We start from the raw sequence: 17,475 nt of genomic DNA, 5'->3' as shown, positions 1-17,475 counted from the left end.
GGGTTGTGGTAAGAGCGTAGCGAGGTGCAATAGGAGGGGGCAAGGTGATTAAGTGCTTAAAAGCCAATGGTGAGGCATTTGATGCAGAGATGGATGGACAACCACTGGAATTTCTTGAGAAGTGGGGAAACAGGGTCTGAACGTTTTTGAAGGAAAATGATTCGGGCAGAGGATTGGAATATGGACTGGAGTTGGGAGAGACAGAAGGCAGGGAGGTCAGCAAGGAAGCTGATAGAATAATCAAGGTGAGATAGGAAAAGTGCTTGCATTAATGTGGTAGGAGTTTGGATGGAGAGGAAGGGGCGGATTTTGACTATGCTGTGAAGGTAGAACTGATAGGATTTAATAATAGCTTGAATATGTGGGTGGAACAAGTCAGAGGAGTCAAGGATACTGCCAAGGTTACGGGCTTGTGAGACAGGAAGGATGATGGTACTGTCGACAGTGATGGGAAAGGGAGCGGTAGGACAGGGTTTGGGTGGGACGATAAATTCAGTTTTAGCCAAATTAAGTTTGAGGTGGCGGGAGGGCATCCAAGTAGAGATATCTTAAAGGCAGGAGGAAATGCTAGACCGAAGAGAGGGAGAGAGACCAGGGATGGAGATGTAGATTTGGGTGTCATCAATGTAGAGGTGATAGTTGAAGCCATGTGAGCGAAATTAAATTTCTTACATGTTAGGAAAAAAGATCTTTCTTCTTCCACTGACCTCGTGTATCCTGCTGAACCTTAATGCTGTAAAGTCCTCACCCAAATATGCCTTCTTAATCCAAATCTTTTGAGCTTTATATTTTCCTGAAATTTTATCCATACTTCTTGTGTATGCACTCCAGTAGACAGCTGGCATTTTGTTTAATCTCTTTTTAATATCTATTTTCAAAGATGTAACTTGTCTCTAAAACCTTGGACAAACTTTTAATTTACCTCTAGTTAAGTGAATTTAGCCTCAGATTTGTTAGAAGACAAAAGGATTTCTTGGGCCAACTGATAGTATTGTGGCACAAATATGTTCATGTCCTATCCTAGTTCCTAGAAGTTTTCAAAAGAGAAATTTTCTTATGAGGACAGACCGAAAGGGTTAGGTCTCTTCAGTCTGTAAAGAGGAATCCGGAGAAGAGACAAGATTATGCTTTAGCAGACTTTAAAGGACCGGAAATAGCAAACCCAGAATTATTGTTCACCAACTCATACAATTTCGAAATAAGAGCTACCCATTGAAGTTTGAAGATAAATTCAGAACAAAAGGAAATAATATTGCACTCTTGCCAGGGTAGGGAATTGGTTACCACAAGCAGTTGTGTAGGCAGAAAATTATATTTTTGTTTTGTTTTTTAAATGGTACCTGTTTGGCACTTACTATGTGCCAGGCACTGTTCTAAGTGCTGGGGTAGATACAAGGTAATCAGATTGGACAGAGTCCTTGTCCCAACTGGGGCTCACAGTCTTAATCCCCATTTTACCAGTGAGATAACTGAGGCACACAGACGTGAAGTGACTTGTCCAAGGTCACACAACAGGCAAGTGGCGGAGCTGAGATTAGAACCCACGTCCTTCTGACTCCTTTCATTCAATAGTATTTATTGAGCACTTACTATGTGCAGAGCACTGTACTAAGCGCTTGGAATGAACAAGTCGGCAACAGATAGAGACAGTCCCTGCCGTTTGACGGGCTTACAGTCTCATCGGGGGAGACGGACTCCTAGACTTGTGCTCTATCCACTAGGACATGCTGCTTTCCAATAGAGAAGTAGCATGACTTAGTGGAAAGAACATGGGATTGGGAATCATAGGTCATGGGTTCTAATCCCAGCTCCACCACTTGTCAGCTGAGAGACCTTGGGCAAGTCACTTCACTTTTCCGTGCCTAAGTTACCTCTTCTGTAAAATGGGGATTAAGACTGTGAGCCTTAAGTGGGATAATATGATTATCTTATATCTGTCCAGCGCTTAGAACAGGGCACATAGTAAGAACTTAACAAATGCCATCATTAATTAATAGGTTCAGTAAGGGATCAATTCATTAGTGAGTAGATTTCTAGAGGGAAAAAATCAGAGAGGCCAGGGTGTTTCTAAACATTAGAGGTTTTTTGCAGGGCGGGGACGGGGACACGGCACGGTTGGGGTTTTTTTTTCCAAAATGGCAGCCACCCCTTTGCCAACATTATGAATAACATTTATTAAGGAACTGTGTTCTTAGGAGCCTGCTTTTTGAAGTAAAAGTCACCATCCCTATCTAGGTGCTTAAAATTGAATAAGAGACAAGAGAGCAAATGACCAAATAAATGCCAGATAAGGAAGTATGGGAAAAGATAAAAATGATAAAAACAAAACGATTAAATATACTTGGCCAATGAGATGACATGACCAGTAAAGTAGGGATTAATCACAGAAGGCCTCGTGCAGGAAGAGACCATTTTAAGGGGACTGTGAAAGAATCTCATACCCCTGTCAGGGACACACGAACTCAGTTTAAAATACGTGTTTGCGTGTTTAAAATACACGTTTTGGCTAGACTGCGACTGCAGAATTAGGGAACATTCTTCCGACAATGTGAACCTGTCTGGATATGGGTTGACGTGGTGTGAGCAGAAAAAGTTAGGTGCACGAGGTCAAACATGGCGAGAACCCCAAAGTGAGTGGTTTTACTTAGTTCAGAGTTCTGCAAGAGCATAGTTTTACCATTCTAAGATAATTAGGTGTACCTGTACAGTGGCCTGACCCAAAGATGTCATTTCTCATCTTCTCAATGGAAATTCATAGGCTGTGAGGCGGGGGGTTATAGTTAACCTTACCAGAGTAAAACAAATTAGTGCCTTCCTATTAAAAAAAACCAACAAACCCAAAAAACTTTGTACATAATTAGCGGTGATATAGTAAGTTGAGCTCCATGCATTGGAATATAGCACCAAGATTAATTTCAAGAATATACGAACAATCCAGTTTGGGAAGTTTTTCCGTTTCTATTCATCTGATTTAAAAGATCCTCTGTGAAGTGGCAGAATTGCGTACTTCTTGAATAGTATATTTAAGTGAGACGAACAAAGAATGGCTATTCTTCCAAAGGGATGGCTTATTTTAATATTTAGATCTAAATAGGTGTCTTTCATTATCAGAGTAATTGGTGAAGTTTAAAATGGGTGTTTAGAATATCAAATAGATGGGATTGTTAAAAATGTGGACTTTGACATTTAATTCTGTGAGTTTAATATTTGACAGCAGTTTCAGATGCCGCAGTGTTTTTGCAGGGCAAAATTTGAAGCTTCTATTTTCGTATTACTCTTAAGAAAAGGTATTTCTCCTCTATTTTGCAGAAAGAAAGAAAATTATTGCAAAACAAAAGACTGGACTTGGATGCTGCAAAAACCAGACTGAAAAAGGCAAAAGCCGCAGAAGCTAGAGCTTCAGTAAGTAGTTTGAAACACAAACTTTTTGATTAATATTCAATGCTATAAAATAGTTTTACTGAAATTATGTAACTAATGCACCAGATCTTAAGTTTAATTTTCAGATCAAGTTGATCGGGGTGGTTGACTATGCATATATTCAAAGTCAGGGTATTAAAAACACTTAATAGCTTTCTATCACGCAGGGCTTTGTCCCATCCATTGGACCATTTAAAATAATTGCTCCACACCCTGAACTTTAGAACCTTGTTGTGGGCAGCGAATGAATCTACCAACTCTGTTTTATTCTACTCTCCCAGACGGACTGACTCTGACTCCCCACCCCCTGTTCTTTCCACTAGGCCGTGCTGCCTGTCATATAGTGGGAGCAGGGCACTTAAGTTAGTGCTCGACAAGTACCATTTTAAAAAAGAGAAAAAAGTGGCAGAGCCAGGATTAGAATGCAGGTCTCCTGACTACCAGGCCCTGTACTCTTTCCACTAGGCCACACTACTTCTGTATGTACTTTTTGGGAGTTTTCTTGCCTTTCTGCCAGATAATCTAAATTTTGTTGGAGAAACTAAGGCAAGAGAGGGTAGACGAACTTCCCCAAGTCACCAATTAATTGCGGGAATATGAATAGAATCGCTATCTCCTGACTTCAGTCCCGTTCTAGGTTACTGACTTTCTAGGTATTGCAGTTTTCTGGATTCTTTTCACTTGGAAAAAGCAAAAGAAGGAAAAGGTGTTGGAAGAAATTTGACTTGTGACTGTATAACATCATTCGTCCCCTCTGCCGTACAGAACACAAAGTCCTGCATTATTTGTTCTTTGTGACCATGTCTTCCAACCCTGTTGTATGGTACTCTCCCTTGGGCTTAGTTCAGTGTTCTGCACACAATAAACATTCAATAAATACGTCGATTGATTTCATTTCATACTTATCCTCCCCTACCGCTCGTGCAGTGCCAAAGGATTGGGTTTTCTATGGGTGGGTTTTCTATGGAGTATATTTCCAGGGAAAGGAGACCTGGCGAAACGACCCGCATTCTTCTCCTTGGATACTCTAAAGCAGAGTAGGGGGTGGCATTTCCATCCCGATCTTATTGAGAACTTTGAAATGTATACGCAGTGGTGACTTTGACACCCTTACCAATTCCAAGCAACCAATCATTTTAAAACTAATACAGTTCCTGATAATGGTCTTGCACTCCTTAGAACGAAATGTCATGGCTGTCAGGCTTTTGTTAATCTTCTGTCTGTAAATTAAGTAGGAAAAGTGAGTTTAGATTTGCTTGAATCGAACTAAATAATGCTTTAGCTCATTGTGGCCAGGGAATGTGCATGCCACTCTGTTATATTGTACTCTCCCAAGTGTTTAGTACAGTGCTCTGCATATTGTAGGTGTAAAATAAATACCTTCGATGATGATTTTAAACCTTATGTTTGAGGATGTTTTGAGGGAGGATATGATCACTGTGAAAATTAAACAGCAAGATGACCAGGGGTTTTCAAGAGATTTGTAGCAATGAGAAACATCACTTAATGTTATTTCAGAAATTCTGCTTGGGTGAGAGTTCTTTAGGATTTTTAAAACATACTTCTCCCTCTGGGTCTAATTTTTTTTTCCCCAGTGTAGCTCCATTTCACAGGATCATTGATACTGCTAAAATTCTTGCCATTTATTTCTTTCATAATAAACTTTAAAACATTACTTTCCCCACACTTACCTGACTTTGGATGAGTTATTAAATTTTGTATCTTTCAATCCCCTTCATTCATAGCTCAGAATTTAGTAATCATGGAAGGAGAGTAGAAAGTGGTCATAACCTACCTAAGAGGATAATTAAATAAAGAAAAGTGGTAAATTTCAGGTGCAAAAAAGCAAACATTGAAAAACGATACATAACCTCATAAAATTGCTACATTAGACAGAGGGATGCAAATAAATAGAACTAAAATTTCACAGGTTTCTTTTACTTGGAAATGGAAAATACAATTTTTTAACCCTGCTGATTAGAAGAAACAGCAGAAAAATGTTTTGTGGGTTTTTTTGGTCTTTTTATTAGTATTATTCTTTCAATAGAAATGTTCCTTCTGAGTTTTGCTTAGAAAACAACTTATATTTACAATTACTTCTGAATGACAAGTGATAGCTATAGACATTTTTTTTTTCCTCATCTGGAAAGCAGATTACACACTCTCCTGCCCAGATAGGCCTTTGCACATTATCTACAAATTGAAACTCTGTGCCTTGAGTATTCCTTGGGTTGGATTTTCAAAATCAGCCCTCCTCTACCACCATTATCTTTGCATATAATTAGTAGTTTTTGAGGCCTGATGTGTGCAAAGCACTGAACTAGGCACTTAGTGATTCTGTAATGGGTTCTTTTAAACATAATAATCAAGAAAGAAATGTAGATGTAAATACATAATTAGAATAAATCATCATTCCTTAAGAGTGAAATGGTTTCATGGGTTTAAGTATAAATTTTAAGGGTAGACTAGAGATGCTACAGGCAGTGATTGAAAGTAAAATATTTCTACCCAAATTGTCTTAGGAAAGCAGAAGGAGATTCGTAAAGTAGAACAGTTTCTTCTAAGTATTAACAACTTGGAAATGGCCTTTTTAATCCTTTTCCTTACAGATCTCCTTTTAAAATCTTATTCAGAAACTACAAATAAACTTCCTTGGTGTACTCTTCCAGGACAAGTAACTTTATGAGTAATCACCTCCATTTGGAGACCCCAGGGTAAAGACTTTGGATATTAGAGCCAATATTTTAAAAGCAGGGACATTTCACGATCATCTCTTCAATTTTGTTGTGTGTTTTTCTAGAATAGTTCATTTGGGTCACTGTATTCACTAGTGTAACACGTTTTTTGTCTCTTATTACCTATGCACATAAGCAACTAAATTCGCCGCAACCAGAAGGAGATAACATTATGGTAAATTTCTTTTACATGCTCAACTTGCTGCATGTAAAATGGCTGAAGGTTTGTTGGCCTATTGTGTACTCTACATTCTAGAAAAGTGTCTTCTCTTGCTATCCAAAATTTGTTGTATTTAAAAATGTGAAAATATGAAATTCATCCATTGCAGCAAAATGTTCAAATTCTAAGAAATATATCTATCGATATGACTTTGCTGCTTAAGAAAAAGGAACACTGTGCACTAATAGAAAATATATTCATACTATCTTAAAGTAGTCTTAGACAAGGACTTTTTTATGCACTATTTTTTCCTTTTTGGGCAAAAGCATTTCATTAGATGAAAGATATATCTTGGAACTTAGAATTGTCTATTTTGGAAAAAGAATGATCATTTAATGTACTCAGTTTCAGTCATCTATTAAATCCCATTATGCCAGAAGAGTTTCCCTGTTATTTTTTTAAGCCCAGAGGATGGAAGAAAGTAACAGGTGAAAAATTTAAGGTGGAAAGGCCCAACTGGTATCCATGCCAGTGTATTTTTGAGAGGAACTAACTCCATTCCTTCTTTTTTGGGAGAGGGGTACACCCATCTGGCAAGCTTACCAATATATAAAAGAAAGGGAAGGAGGGTAGAGAGGAGGAGGAGGCAAGATGGTGATAATCACAGACTACTCTCTGAAGCAAAGAATTTTGTTAGAATAAAATTCTGGTATGATGGGATTTTATTGTAATTTTTGACACTGAGAAAACCAAATTTGACCTTGCCTTTTCCTGACAAAATTGGAGTTGCTAAACATTATGAAGGTGTCCAAAATGAGTAAATATAACTTGTTCTCAGTTGGAGGAATGGGTAATCGGTAATTTGGCTACAGGAATTTGAGTATATTTGATTTGGACACCTAACGTGGATTTTAATGGAATTTAGTTGAGACAGTATTTTTTTTTTTAAGGTAACTGTACACTCTAAATGCACAAAGCTTGCTATTGTGTTCACCTTCCTCTTCCCTCCTTACCTGCCCCACACGATTTAATTATTGAAGCCCTTGTTTGGGGGGAGGTATTAGGCTCAGATAGCAATAGAATACATTTACTTGTTTCACTGTTTTTAATACCTCTTTTTAATTAGGCTTTTTGTTGATATAATATTTCAAATTAATATTTGAATCATTATAGCAGTGAAGTCAAAAACTCCTTTCCAGGCTATTCTGTAGTTTTTAATGGTTTAGAATAATTCATCATCTCCTAGTGGATTCTATTGTAAGCATACTCTCCCAAGTGCTTAGTACAGTGCTCTGCACACAGTAAGCGCTAAATAAATACTATTTATTGATCCATCAAATTTTAGTATTTACCGTTGATAGTTCTGTTTCACATCATTTTAAGATTAGCAACTCCTAGCATGATTGTTAGCTTCATTTCAGTTTATTCCTTAAATACTAAACTTACTATAAATATTTTATCACTGTACTTCATTTTTAATTTTGGAATTTCTTCTCATAACTTTATCATTTTTACAGAAATAAAAAGTCCATTTGTATTTTTTGATGCATGACATTTGTTAGTTTCATTTGCAAATTGAAAAGTAGACCTCAACTGACTTAGGTGCTAAAATTTTAATTTGCTAAAGTGGTTATTTTGTATAAGACCGAGAAAGGATACTACTGAATTTAAATATTTCCATTTATCTGATAGAGCTGTATAGAGAGACTATTAACTCCCACCTCTTTTTCATGTGCTTCAATGACTTTTCTCTAACTTTTAATGCTGGCTAGATTTGGGCAGAGGAAGTGACAAAAGTAAGTAAATCACTAAACTGAAAAATTATAAAATATGTGCTTAGAAATGAGTGATATTTATGCAATCCTAGAAGCATTATGGGGATGGCTTAGGCTGGTACACACAACTTAGCTTTTGCAATGCTTTGTGTTGTCATCATTCTCATTTGAAATTATTTTTTTTAAGCCATTTCTGCAGAGTGTATACAGCATGTGAATTTTCTGTCAACTACTTACAGTATGACACAGGATTCACTAAAACTGGCTCCCTATGGCAATGTCAAATGTGGTATTGTACTTCCCCAAGCACTTAGTACAGTGCTGTGCACATAGTAAGTGCTCAGTAAATACCATTGAATGAAGGAGTGATTGTAATGGGAATTTTGTTACTATCTTATGGACTCCTTGGGAGCACCTGAACTGCTCTGCAAAACATGCAGGTTGCAGTCTTTACTGGTCCAACTGAGGGAATATTGGGGTGGCAGCTAGTTCTTAGGGTGCACTGGTAGGTTAAAATGAGAGGCCTACAATTATACAGCCACTTTCTAGAGCCCAGTAATTTAATCTAGTCACCTAAGTCAGGTGTGCCTCTGTCTTTCCTAGAAATAGAAGCGAGGCAGGAAGAAACAGCTCCACTCCTTTCATGTGGCATTGACATGGTCAGGGAGAGGAGGTAGAGTGAGTGAATAAAGCTGCCATTGTAGAGAAGGTAAAACTTAGGCCAGTATCCTAGTTCTTTAAAGGATTGATCTTCTTTATCTCCTCTCCAAATAAGTTTTAGATTTCAAATTTGGCCCGTGAGATGACCTAATTCCTCAGTCTGATTAAACCTTTATTCTCTGTGTTTCTCAAAACATTTTTTCATAAATAAAGTAGGCAACCTATGTCACAGGCAGCTTTAGGCGTAGACGTACAACCTGGGCCTGTGGCTTGGTAGAGCAGGGCAGCCTGCTGACCACTCATTCAAGTCTCCTTTTCCACTCACCTCTCTGCCCTCTATTAGTTCTCACAGGGACCCATGACGTGGCCTAGTGGGAAGCAGTGTGATCTAATGGATAGAGCACAGTCCTGGGAGTCAGAAGTTCATGAGTTCTAATCCTGACTCCACCACTTGTCTGCTGTGTGACCTTGTGCAAGTCACTTCACTTCTCCCTCAGTTCCCTGATCTATAAAGTGAGGATTGAGACGGTGAGCCCCAGGTGGGACAGGGACTGTATCCAACTCAATTTACTTGTATCCACTCCAGCACTTGGTACAGTGCCTGGCACATAGTAAGTGCTTAATTAATACCACAATAATAATCATTATTATTGTCATATCCTACAAAATAAAGGTCTGTCCCTCTTTGTGTCTTGCCCATTCCAAATCTAAAATTCTGTTTTTTTCAAGGCCTTTCTGAGTTCGGATCTATCCAGGAACCTTCCTCAGAGTGATTTCCCTTATAACTCTCCCAAATGCCACTTCATTTGCTATCATATAGCTAACCTACAGATGCTGCTTCAGCCCTTCTGCACCACATAAAGACTTTGTACTCACAAATTCCTACCTATGTATTCTTTCCTAGTGCATGGTACACAGTACAACCCTTAACAAATACTATTAAGACTTTTCTTCCCAGTAATCTTAATTTCTTATCACTTCATTCTTTTCAGTAATTGTTCTTAAAAGCTGGCCGACAAATCTTGGACAGATAATCTAAAATGATGCAAAAGCAGCACTGAATTGATTCACTGGCCTTCATTTTCTCCCTAAATGTTGGTTGAGAATGCTGAACCAAATCCCCTTTCTTCCATTCAGTGTACTGACATCCCGATAAAACTTGGTTGATTGGCCATTTATTCCTGGCACTTAGACAAAGAGGAACCACGTATTTCCCCTCTTTTATAAAGGGCTCAGTTCCACTGGGTTCATTCATTCATTCATTCATTCAATAGTATTTATTGAGCGCTTACTATGTGCAGAGCACTGTACTAAGTGCTTGAAATGAACAAGTCGGCAACAGATAGAGACAGTCCCTGCCGTTTGACGGGCTTACAGTCTAATCAGGGGAGACAGACAAGAACAATGGCAATAAATACAGTCAAGGGGAAGAACATCTCGTAAAAACAATGGCAACTAAATAGAATCAAGGCGATGTACATTTAGTCAGAATCAAGGCTCAATCTTGTGCTCTCCTGGTTGAGGAGAGGGTATCCGCTTCTGAGAATGGGAGAATCTGAGCATCTTTGACTGAATTCCATCCCCCTCACCCCCCCCCCCCCCCAGGGGTTGGAGGGTGGGAAGGGAAAAGGTGGTCTGAGAACTTTGCTTCAGTCTGGGCTTCTATGCCTATATACTTCTGACCCAGACCCCCAGATGGGCCTGTAAGGCCCAACAAAACTGAAGCCCACCTGCCCCAAGTTGAGCATAAAAAGAGGAGTTTCTCATGAGTTCATTTAATGCGTTTAGGACTGCTCCTAAACCCCCCTTGCGGTTGTGGGGGACAAATCCCAAAGATTCCTCAAACTACTTTAGAGCCAACTTGAATCTCAATTGGGAGAAATTTCCTTGGGCCCCCAAACACGGAGAAAATGGATGAACGACTAGTTTGCCATCTCCCTGGGAAGTGATCAAACCCTGCTCTTTTTTTTTAAAGTGCTATTTATGTGCCTATTTTGTGCCAGGCACTGTACCAAGTGCTGGTGTAGATTAAAAAAAAAAAAGAATTGGGTTGGACATAGTCCCCATCCCACATAGGGCTTTCAGTCGTAATCCCCATTATACAGATGAAGTAACTGAGGCACAGAGAAGTGAAGTGATTTGCCCAAAGTCACATAGCTGACAAGAAATGGAGCTAGATTAGAACCCAGGTCCTCTGACTCTCAGGCCTTTCTTTCCCTTAGGTCACACTGCTTCTCTTAAAGCTCTGGAGACTGTTGCTCTTCTCACAACATTGTCATCATCTTCAAGTATTTCAGCACTCACTGAGGGCTCTGCACTCACTGAGGGCTCTGCACTCACTGACTCTTTTTTTCGAGTTAGGAGAAAGTACACCCCCATAAATCTCAAAACAGTCTAAAATGCTAATAACACTTCACTCTTTTTCAATTAGGCTAGAGTTTGGGGACTGAATATCTCTCCCTCTTTACATCCCAGCCTCCTTGATCTCTGACTAGCCATTTTACTGTTCACTGTCACCTTCAACAGAGTGAACTGCAAGGTTGAAAGGAGGAAGAGGCAGGCCTGTGTGGTTTCTCTTTCTATTACAATCAAGCCATTTATTTTGCTCTGATCCCAGAACAAGTAGCAGCTTCCACTGGGTGATTAATAACAATAATAGTAATAGTGGTATTTGTTAAGCACTTACTATGTGCCAAGCACTGTTCTAAGCACCGGGATAGATACAAAGTTATCAGGTTGCCCCATGTGGGGTTCACAGTGCTAATCCCCATTTTCTAAATGAGGAAACTGATGCACAGAAAAGTAAAGTGACCTGCCTAGTCACACAGCAGACAAGTAGCGAAGCCGGGATTAGAACCCATGACCTCTGACTCCCAAGCACGTGGTCTTTCCACTAAGCCATGCTGCTTCAAATCCTGTTAGTTTTTTCATCATCCTTTCCCTTCCTCTAGCCCTCATGGAGGGAGGGAGAAGGAAATATGTAAACTGGTCTAAACAAAGCTTGGACTGTACATTGTTCATATGAACACCACCATGCTAGCAACTCTGGTTAAAGCTTTGTAATTCTTAGTCCAAAAAAAAAAATAAGAGGTGGTGTTATCTCAAAATTTCAGTTAGTTTTATACATCATCATCCCCAAATTACTATGGAAAGCTGAGTTGGCCTTAGTTCTGTTAGACCCCAAAATAAACCGAACAATTGTGGAAAGATTGAATGGTTTAAAAAACCAGCTATTAATGGTAGATTCCAGCACACAGAAAAATTTCAGAACCCCAGAGAAAGAAGTCTTTTGACAAAAGAACCTGAAAATACTGTAGGATTCTAAACTAGCAGTCAACTTGGATCATTTAAGTATATTCAGGTGTGTTATGTCAGCCCACTTTATACTTTCTGAAATTTACCTTAGTTTGGCTATTTAGAGTAAAAATTAAAACTCATTTGTAAAGTTATGCCTAAAAGCCTACTGATATATTTGCCCACTCTGAAAACTGAGTGACTTAAAGATTGTTCAGGAATGTGCAAGTTTTTGCCAAAGTGCTGAAGTTCTGATAGTATTATTGCTAGAAATTTTTCTGCTAGTGTCTTTTCGTGTTCTGTGGATAATCTGATGATGATTGGTTTTTAAAATCATGTGCCAGTCTTCCCTAAGCTTTGAGCAATTCATTTCATCAGTTTATTCCCGCATGATCTTCACTTTGTTCTGATGATCATCAGACAAAATTTGAGCACTATGTGGGGATTTAAAACTAGATGGATCGTGAAGAAAACCTAAATGAGGGAAGACTAGGTTTAAGTGACCTATTGATCTGCCAGAGTCCTGAAAATAACTTCTCCTTTAAGTCTGAACAGGAATTAAGAATAACCCAGAGTGAATTTGACCGTCAAGCAGAGATTACCAGACTCCTGTTGGAAGGAATCAGCAGCACGCACGTGAGTATTTGCCCCTTGGAAAAGGTGACGGCTTTTCTCTTATGAACGTGTACCTCTCATATTCAGGAGATTATTTTCGCTGGTTCCATCTCTGAGAATTGAAGCCTGAAGTTCTTACCGCTCTAACAGACCCGCTCCTTAAATCATAACCAGATCAAGTCCAGGACATTGACCTCAGAACCAAAGTCCTCTGGATTCTCTCCCAGGAAGGAGAGGTTAAAGGTGTGGAACTGTCGGTGCAGCAGATAATCTTGTGTGTACCCCAGTGGTTATTACAGTGCTTGGCACATAGAATGTGGCTGTTAATTGTCGCATTGTACTCTCCCAAGTGCTCAGTGCAGTGCTCTGCACACAGTAGGCTCTTGGTCAGTGCGATTGACTGACTCCTCCAACAGTGGCCCTCAGTGGCCAGGATGTGTTGACACAGAGTGACCCGAGCGTCCAGTGACTGCACTTGTGGTATCTTAATGCTCCATGCTCTTCTCTGCTCCATGCTCTTCTCTGTCAACTTGCAGGCACTTCAGCGATTCAGGGACCCACATTATGGGCGGAGAATAGGTCTCCTAATTCTGTGGAATTGTACTCTCCCAAGCCCTTAGTACTGTGCTCTGCACATAGTAAGAGCTTAATAAATATCACTGATTAAGTCATTATTGTTATGCTCTCCTTGTACAACCCCCTTCCCTCCGCGTTCTTTCTCCCCTCTGAGCTGTGGAATGTCCGGCCCACCAAAATTCTAGGTTTACAACCAAGAGTCACTCACTTATTAAGTCTTGCTTGAGCTTCATTTAGATTTTCACTGACCCCTCAACTGGTCCCCTTGGTCTTTACACTCTCAGCTTTCAAGCTCACTCTCTATTTCAGGCCCATCACCTCCGCTGTCTGAATGACTTTGTAGAAGCACAGATGACGTATTACGCACAATGCTACCAGTACATGTTGGACCTCCAGAAACAGCTTGGAAGGTAGGTCTTCAGGAGCAGGTTCTCCTGCCTCTGCCAATTGCTTGCTGGGTGACCTTGGGCAAGTCACTTTACTTCTCTGTGCCCCATTTTCCTCAATTGTAAAATGGAGATTAAATCCTGCTTAGATTGTGAGTCCCACATGGGGCAGGGACCACATCCAACCTGATAAACATATCTCCCCCAGTGCTTAGAACAGTGTTTGGCACATAATAGGTGCTTAACAGACACCATAAAAAAAAAAACCCTTGGTAAAGGAAACAAGTCTGCACGTGAGCCGATAATAGGAGTGAATGGGAGAGTTGATTGAAATATTTCGCTCACACCCTCCTTGCCATTCTGGTGTCCAGGTGCTCTATTGAATCAGCCAAGGACTTTCAAGTATTTGCAAAGTCTAAACCAAAACAGAACCAATCCCCCTTGCCCTCCAGGAGCTCAAGCACCTTCTAATGAGGGAGAAGGACCAAAATCACAGGTGAATAATGAGAATGGAAGGATGCCTTATGACGTTCAATTATATCAGAATGAAATAGCCAAATCATTGAATAAGAAAATCCAAATAAAAATGGGTGTGTGTACATAATCGAAGTCAGATATTCACTGAACTCTATATCCAGCTTCGATGAGAACATCTCCATTTGGTGTGGTTTGTTTGTTTTTCTTTAATAAGCTCTATCTTCAGAAAGATTTAGAACTGCTTATTGCCATCTAAAGCATAAATGGAGCTCTCGGCCAATGCTGAGTTCTGATTTTTATGGTGTAAGGGGTTCAGGGAGATGAGAGAATTGGTTCCAGAGTGATGCAGGTAGGTCAGGATGAGTTAGAGTGTTAACCATTAAAATCACTTTTTCAAGGAAGAGGTTGGGAGGGGATCATGCTATAAGGGATCATGTCTACTTGCTGTATGGGACTTCCTCTGCAGCACCTAGTACCATGCTCTGCACTCAGTAGTTATTATTATTATTATGTGGCGTCAAGTCGGTTCCGATTCTTAGCGACTCCATGGATATAGTTTCTCAGAACATCCTGTCCTCTGCCAGAACCCGCAACCTTTCTGGTTCTTCCGTTATCATTGTTACCGTTCTTAGACATCTAGCTGCTGTCTGCCTCTTCCACGTTTTCCCTGGACTTTTCCTAGCATTAGTGTCTTCTCCAGAGAATTAGTAAACACATAGTAAACACTCAGTAAATATCATTGGTGATTTCCACGGGAATATAGTCCCCACAAAAGGCAGAAGGGCAAGGCGTGTCTCACAAAATAGTTTTTCAAGATTCTATTACTTTCAAATTGTTTGTGATGACTTTGATTTAGAGAGTAACTGCTTCTGTTCAGTGTGCCATGAAATGCAAATTTTACATACTCATTTAATCCATTTGGAAAATAAATGGGTTTTTCTACTTGTAAACAAGGACGAACCTAGATAGAGCTATTTTTTTTGAAAGTTCGGACTGGCTGGAAATGGAAGTAGTACATAGTTTCACAACGAAATAAACAGAATTCCACCACAGATAAACTGGGTCATAATTATTTGCCATTGTGGTATTTGATTTTTCAACAGCTTTCCAACTACCTTCCTTGCCAATAACAATCAGTCCTCCACCATCACTGTGCCACATGTTTCTGCTTCCCCATCCGTGGCTTCCACCTCTGCCTCATTGCCTTCGTCAAGCAGCTCGATAACTGCTCCAGGTTTCAGTGACTTGAAGGAAGCCAGTGGCAGCAGGAAGGCCCGGGTTCTGTACGATTACGACGCCGCAAACAGTAGCGAATTATCACTTCTTGCAGATGAGGTAAGGGGCAGGGCTGTGAGGAGGAGAGAGGCAAAGAGAGAGAATGGAGGGGGTGGAGGAAGAAAGGGGAGGCGAAAGGTAGGAAAGGGGGAACACCTCCTTCTCCACTTCCACCTCTATGGTCCGGCCTGGGGTAGAGTGCAAGCCTCCCCACCGCCTGAACCTGCACCAGTGGTTTACACGAGACCCTCGATCTCAGGCCTGGATTCACCAGCCGGATTCTGCTGGCATGTACTGTGGCCACTGCCAGAAACAGCCCAAATCCAGCTGTAAAAGTGGCTATGTGATTTCCCCCGGGGAGCTGGACTGCCATCTCACCTCCCGAATCATAACCCCCTTCCTCACCCAGTGGGAAGCCATCTCCAGACCACCTGGGTGGTTAGAGCCAAATCCTCCCACAAGCTCCCCCTCCCACCCAGTCTCCAGCCACTCTGTGAGGCCTAGAATCTAGAATCATGGCCGTGACACCATCGCTGGCTTTTTCTCCTGCCAGCAGGGGCAAGAGCCACCACTTTAGGCTCCAACTCTGGGTCTTTTCCAACACTAGTTGGGGGACAGGCCAGCTTTGACCTTCCCTAAAAGCCATACAGGAGAAGCTAGTGGCATAACCCTCATGGGGTCCAGCCTGTGGGAGTGAGGACCCCTGGTCACCCCAAGGAGCAGGCACTGATGCTAAAGAGTACTGCTGTTATGAAAAGCGAAGTCAAGCCTTAGAACATGCGAACTCACTAGCTTTGCACTTCTGGGAAAACTCCTCATCAGTGATTATGGAGGGTCAGCTGGCTGGTTTACCTTTACATTCATCTCCTTTCTGGTAAAAGGGGGTATCAGAAGAGGTCTTGAAAGTAGAGAAAGTATCTGCCCTTCGGGGAGATCTGGAACCCAAATCCTGTGTCTTAATCATAAATGCATGTTTTTTACTTCATTGGTTTCACTGTGAACTCACTTGGAAAGGCCTCAGACAAAAGTTCCAAGGATGTGTTCATGATTTTATAGTCTGGGCAAACAAGGGTAATGTGCTTTATATAGAACATGCTTTCTTGATGGAATGAAATACCCCACTAAAACGGTCTCTTTATTTTTAGGTGATAACAGTGTACAGTATCAGCGGCATGGATTCAGACTGGCTGATGGGTGAAAGGGGAAATCAAAAGGGCAAAGTGCCAATTACTTATTTAGAACTGCTAAACTAAATTGGTGGCCTTTTGAAAGACTACCAGTTATGATACCATATTTATATACGAGTAACTATATAAGGCAGATTGGGGTCTTCCACGTTAATGTCTTAAGAGACAGAGAATGAATACCAGCCATCAGAAACAGGCTTTTTCTGCCTAAAATATTGCATGATAAATATTTCGTTACATCAGACTTTGTGTTAAGAGCTTTTTACTTTGTGCCAAGGATTTTTTCCCCCCCAGATTCTCAGTTTCTACTGAAGTTTTCACTAACAAGTGGCTTCTACTTTTGAGTAACCTAGATCGAAAGCAGGAGAACTGTTTTCTACTGAAATTTTCATTAATGGCAAGCTTCTTCCTTTATGTAAAATAAATTTATTGTGAATTGACAATGCAAGATTGACTGTACTTATTTACTTGATAGGGTGAATAACCCAAAAAATCAACTGAACAGCAATCCATTGTAGAGATTTTAGCCCTAAGCAAAAACCGCACTCTATAACCTTCCTCCTGGCAACTGGCATAACAGAGGTAAAAATAAGACTGATATCATGACCGTTAGCACGTCTCAAAACTGGCATGTCTGTCTCCCCTGCCAAATTCCCAAAGTTTACATTAACAGTTGGAAATCAGGTTTCCTGTTATTTCCAACTCTTCCCCCAGGAAAACAAAAGACCTAAGAAAATCTGCCCTTTGAAATCTTCATTACCCTAAGTAAAGCAAAAAGAAGCTGAAGGAATGATCAGAACTGTTATTTAAGGATATTACTCTATATCTCCACAGCTACCAGACGACTAGTCCCCTCAACCTCAAAACCCTGTCGTAATTCCATCTCCTCCAGGAGGCTTTCCTTAATTTCTCACA

The 17,475-nt window shown here is 40.4% G+C and overlaps 1 protein-coding gene across 1 annotated transcript in view; it reads left to right on the top strand.

Annotated features, from left to right (window-relative positions):
• SH3GLB1 (SH3 domain containing GRB2 like, endophilin B1) overlaps positions 1–17,003 on the top strand; it is a 55,899-nt gene extending 38,896 nt beyond the window's left edge. Inside the window, exons 5-10 of the mRNA XM_029063286.2 lie at positions 3,310–3,402; positions 8,088–8,111; positions 12,591–12,680; positions 13,545–13,645; positions 15,202–15,433; positions 16,519–17,003. Of these exons, the coding sequence (XP_028919119.1) occupies positions 3,310–3,402; positions 8,088–8,111; positions 12,591–12,680; positions 13,545–13,645; positions 15,202–15,433; positions 16,519–16,626 (648 nt within the window). The 3' untranslated portion in view covers positions 16,627–17,003. The remainder of the gene's footprint in view (positions 1–3,309; positions 3,403–8,087; positions 8,112–12,590; positions 12,681–13,544; positions 13,646–15,201; positions 15,434–16,518) is intronic.
• The last annotated feature ends 472 nt before the right edge of the window (positions 17,004–17,475 follow it).

This window comes from Ornithorhynchus anatinus, chromosome 4 (assembly GCF_004115215.2).
Source record: "Ornithorhynchus anatinus isolate Pmale09 chromosome 4, mOrnAna1.pri.v4, whole genome shotgun sequence".
NCBI lineage: Eukaryota > Metazoa > Chordata > Mammalia > Monotremata > Ornithorhynchidae > Ornithorhynchus > Ornithorhynchus anatinus.
This window is presented reverse-complemented; position numbering and strand designations above follow the sequence as displayed.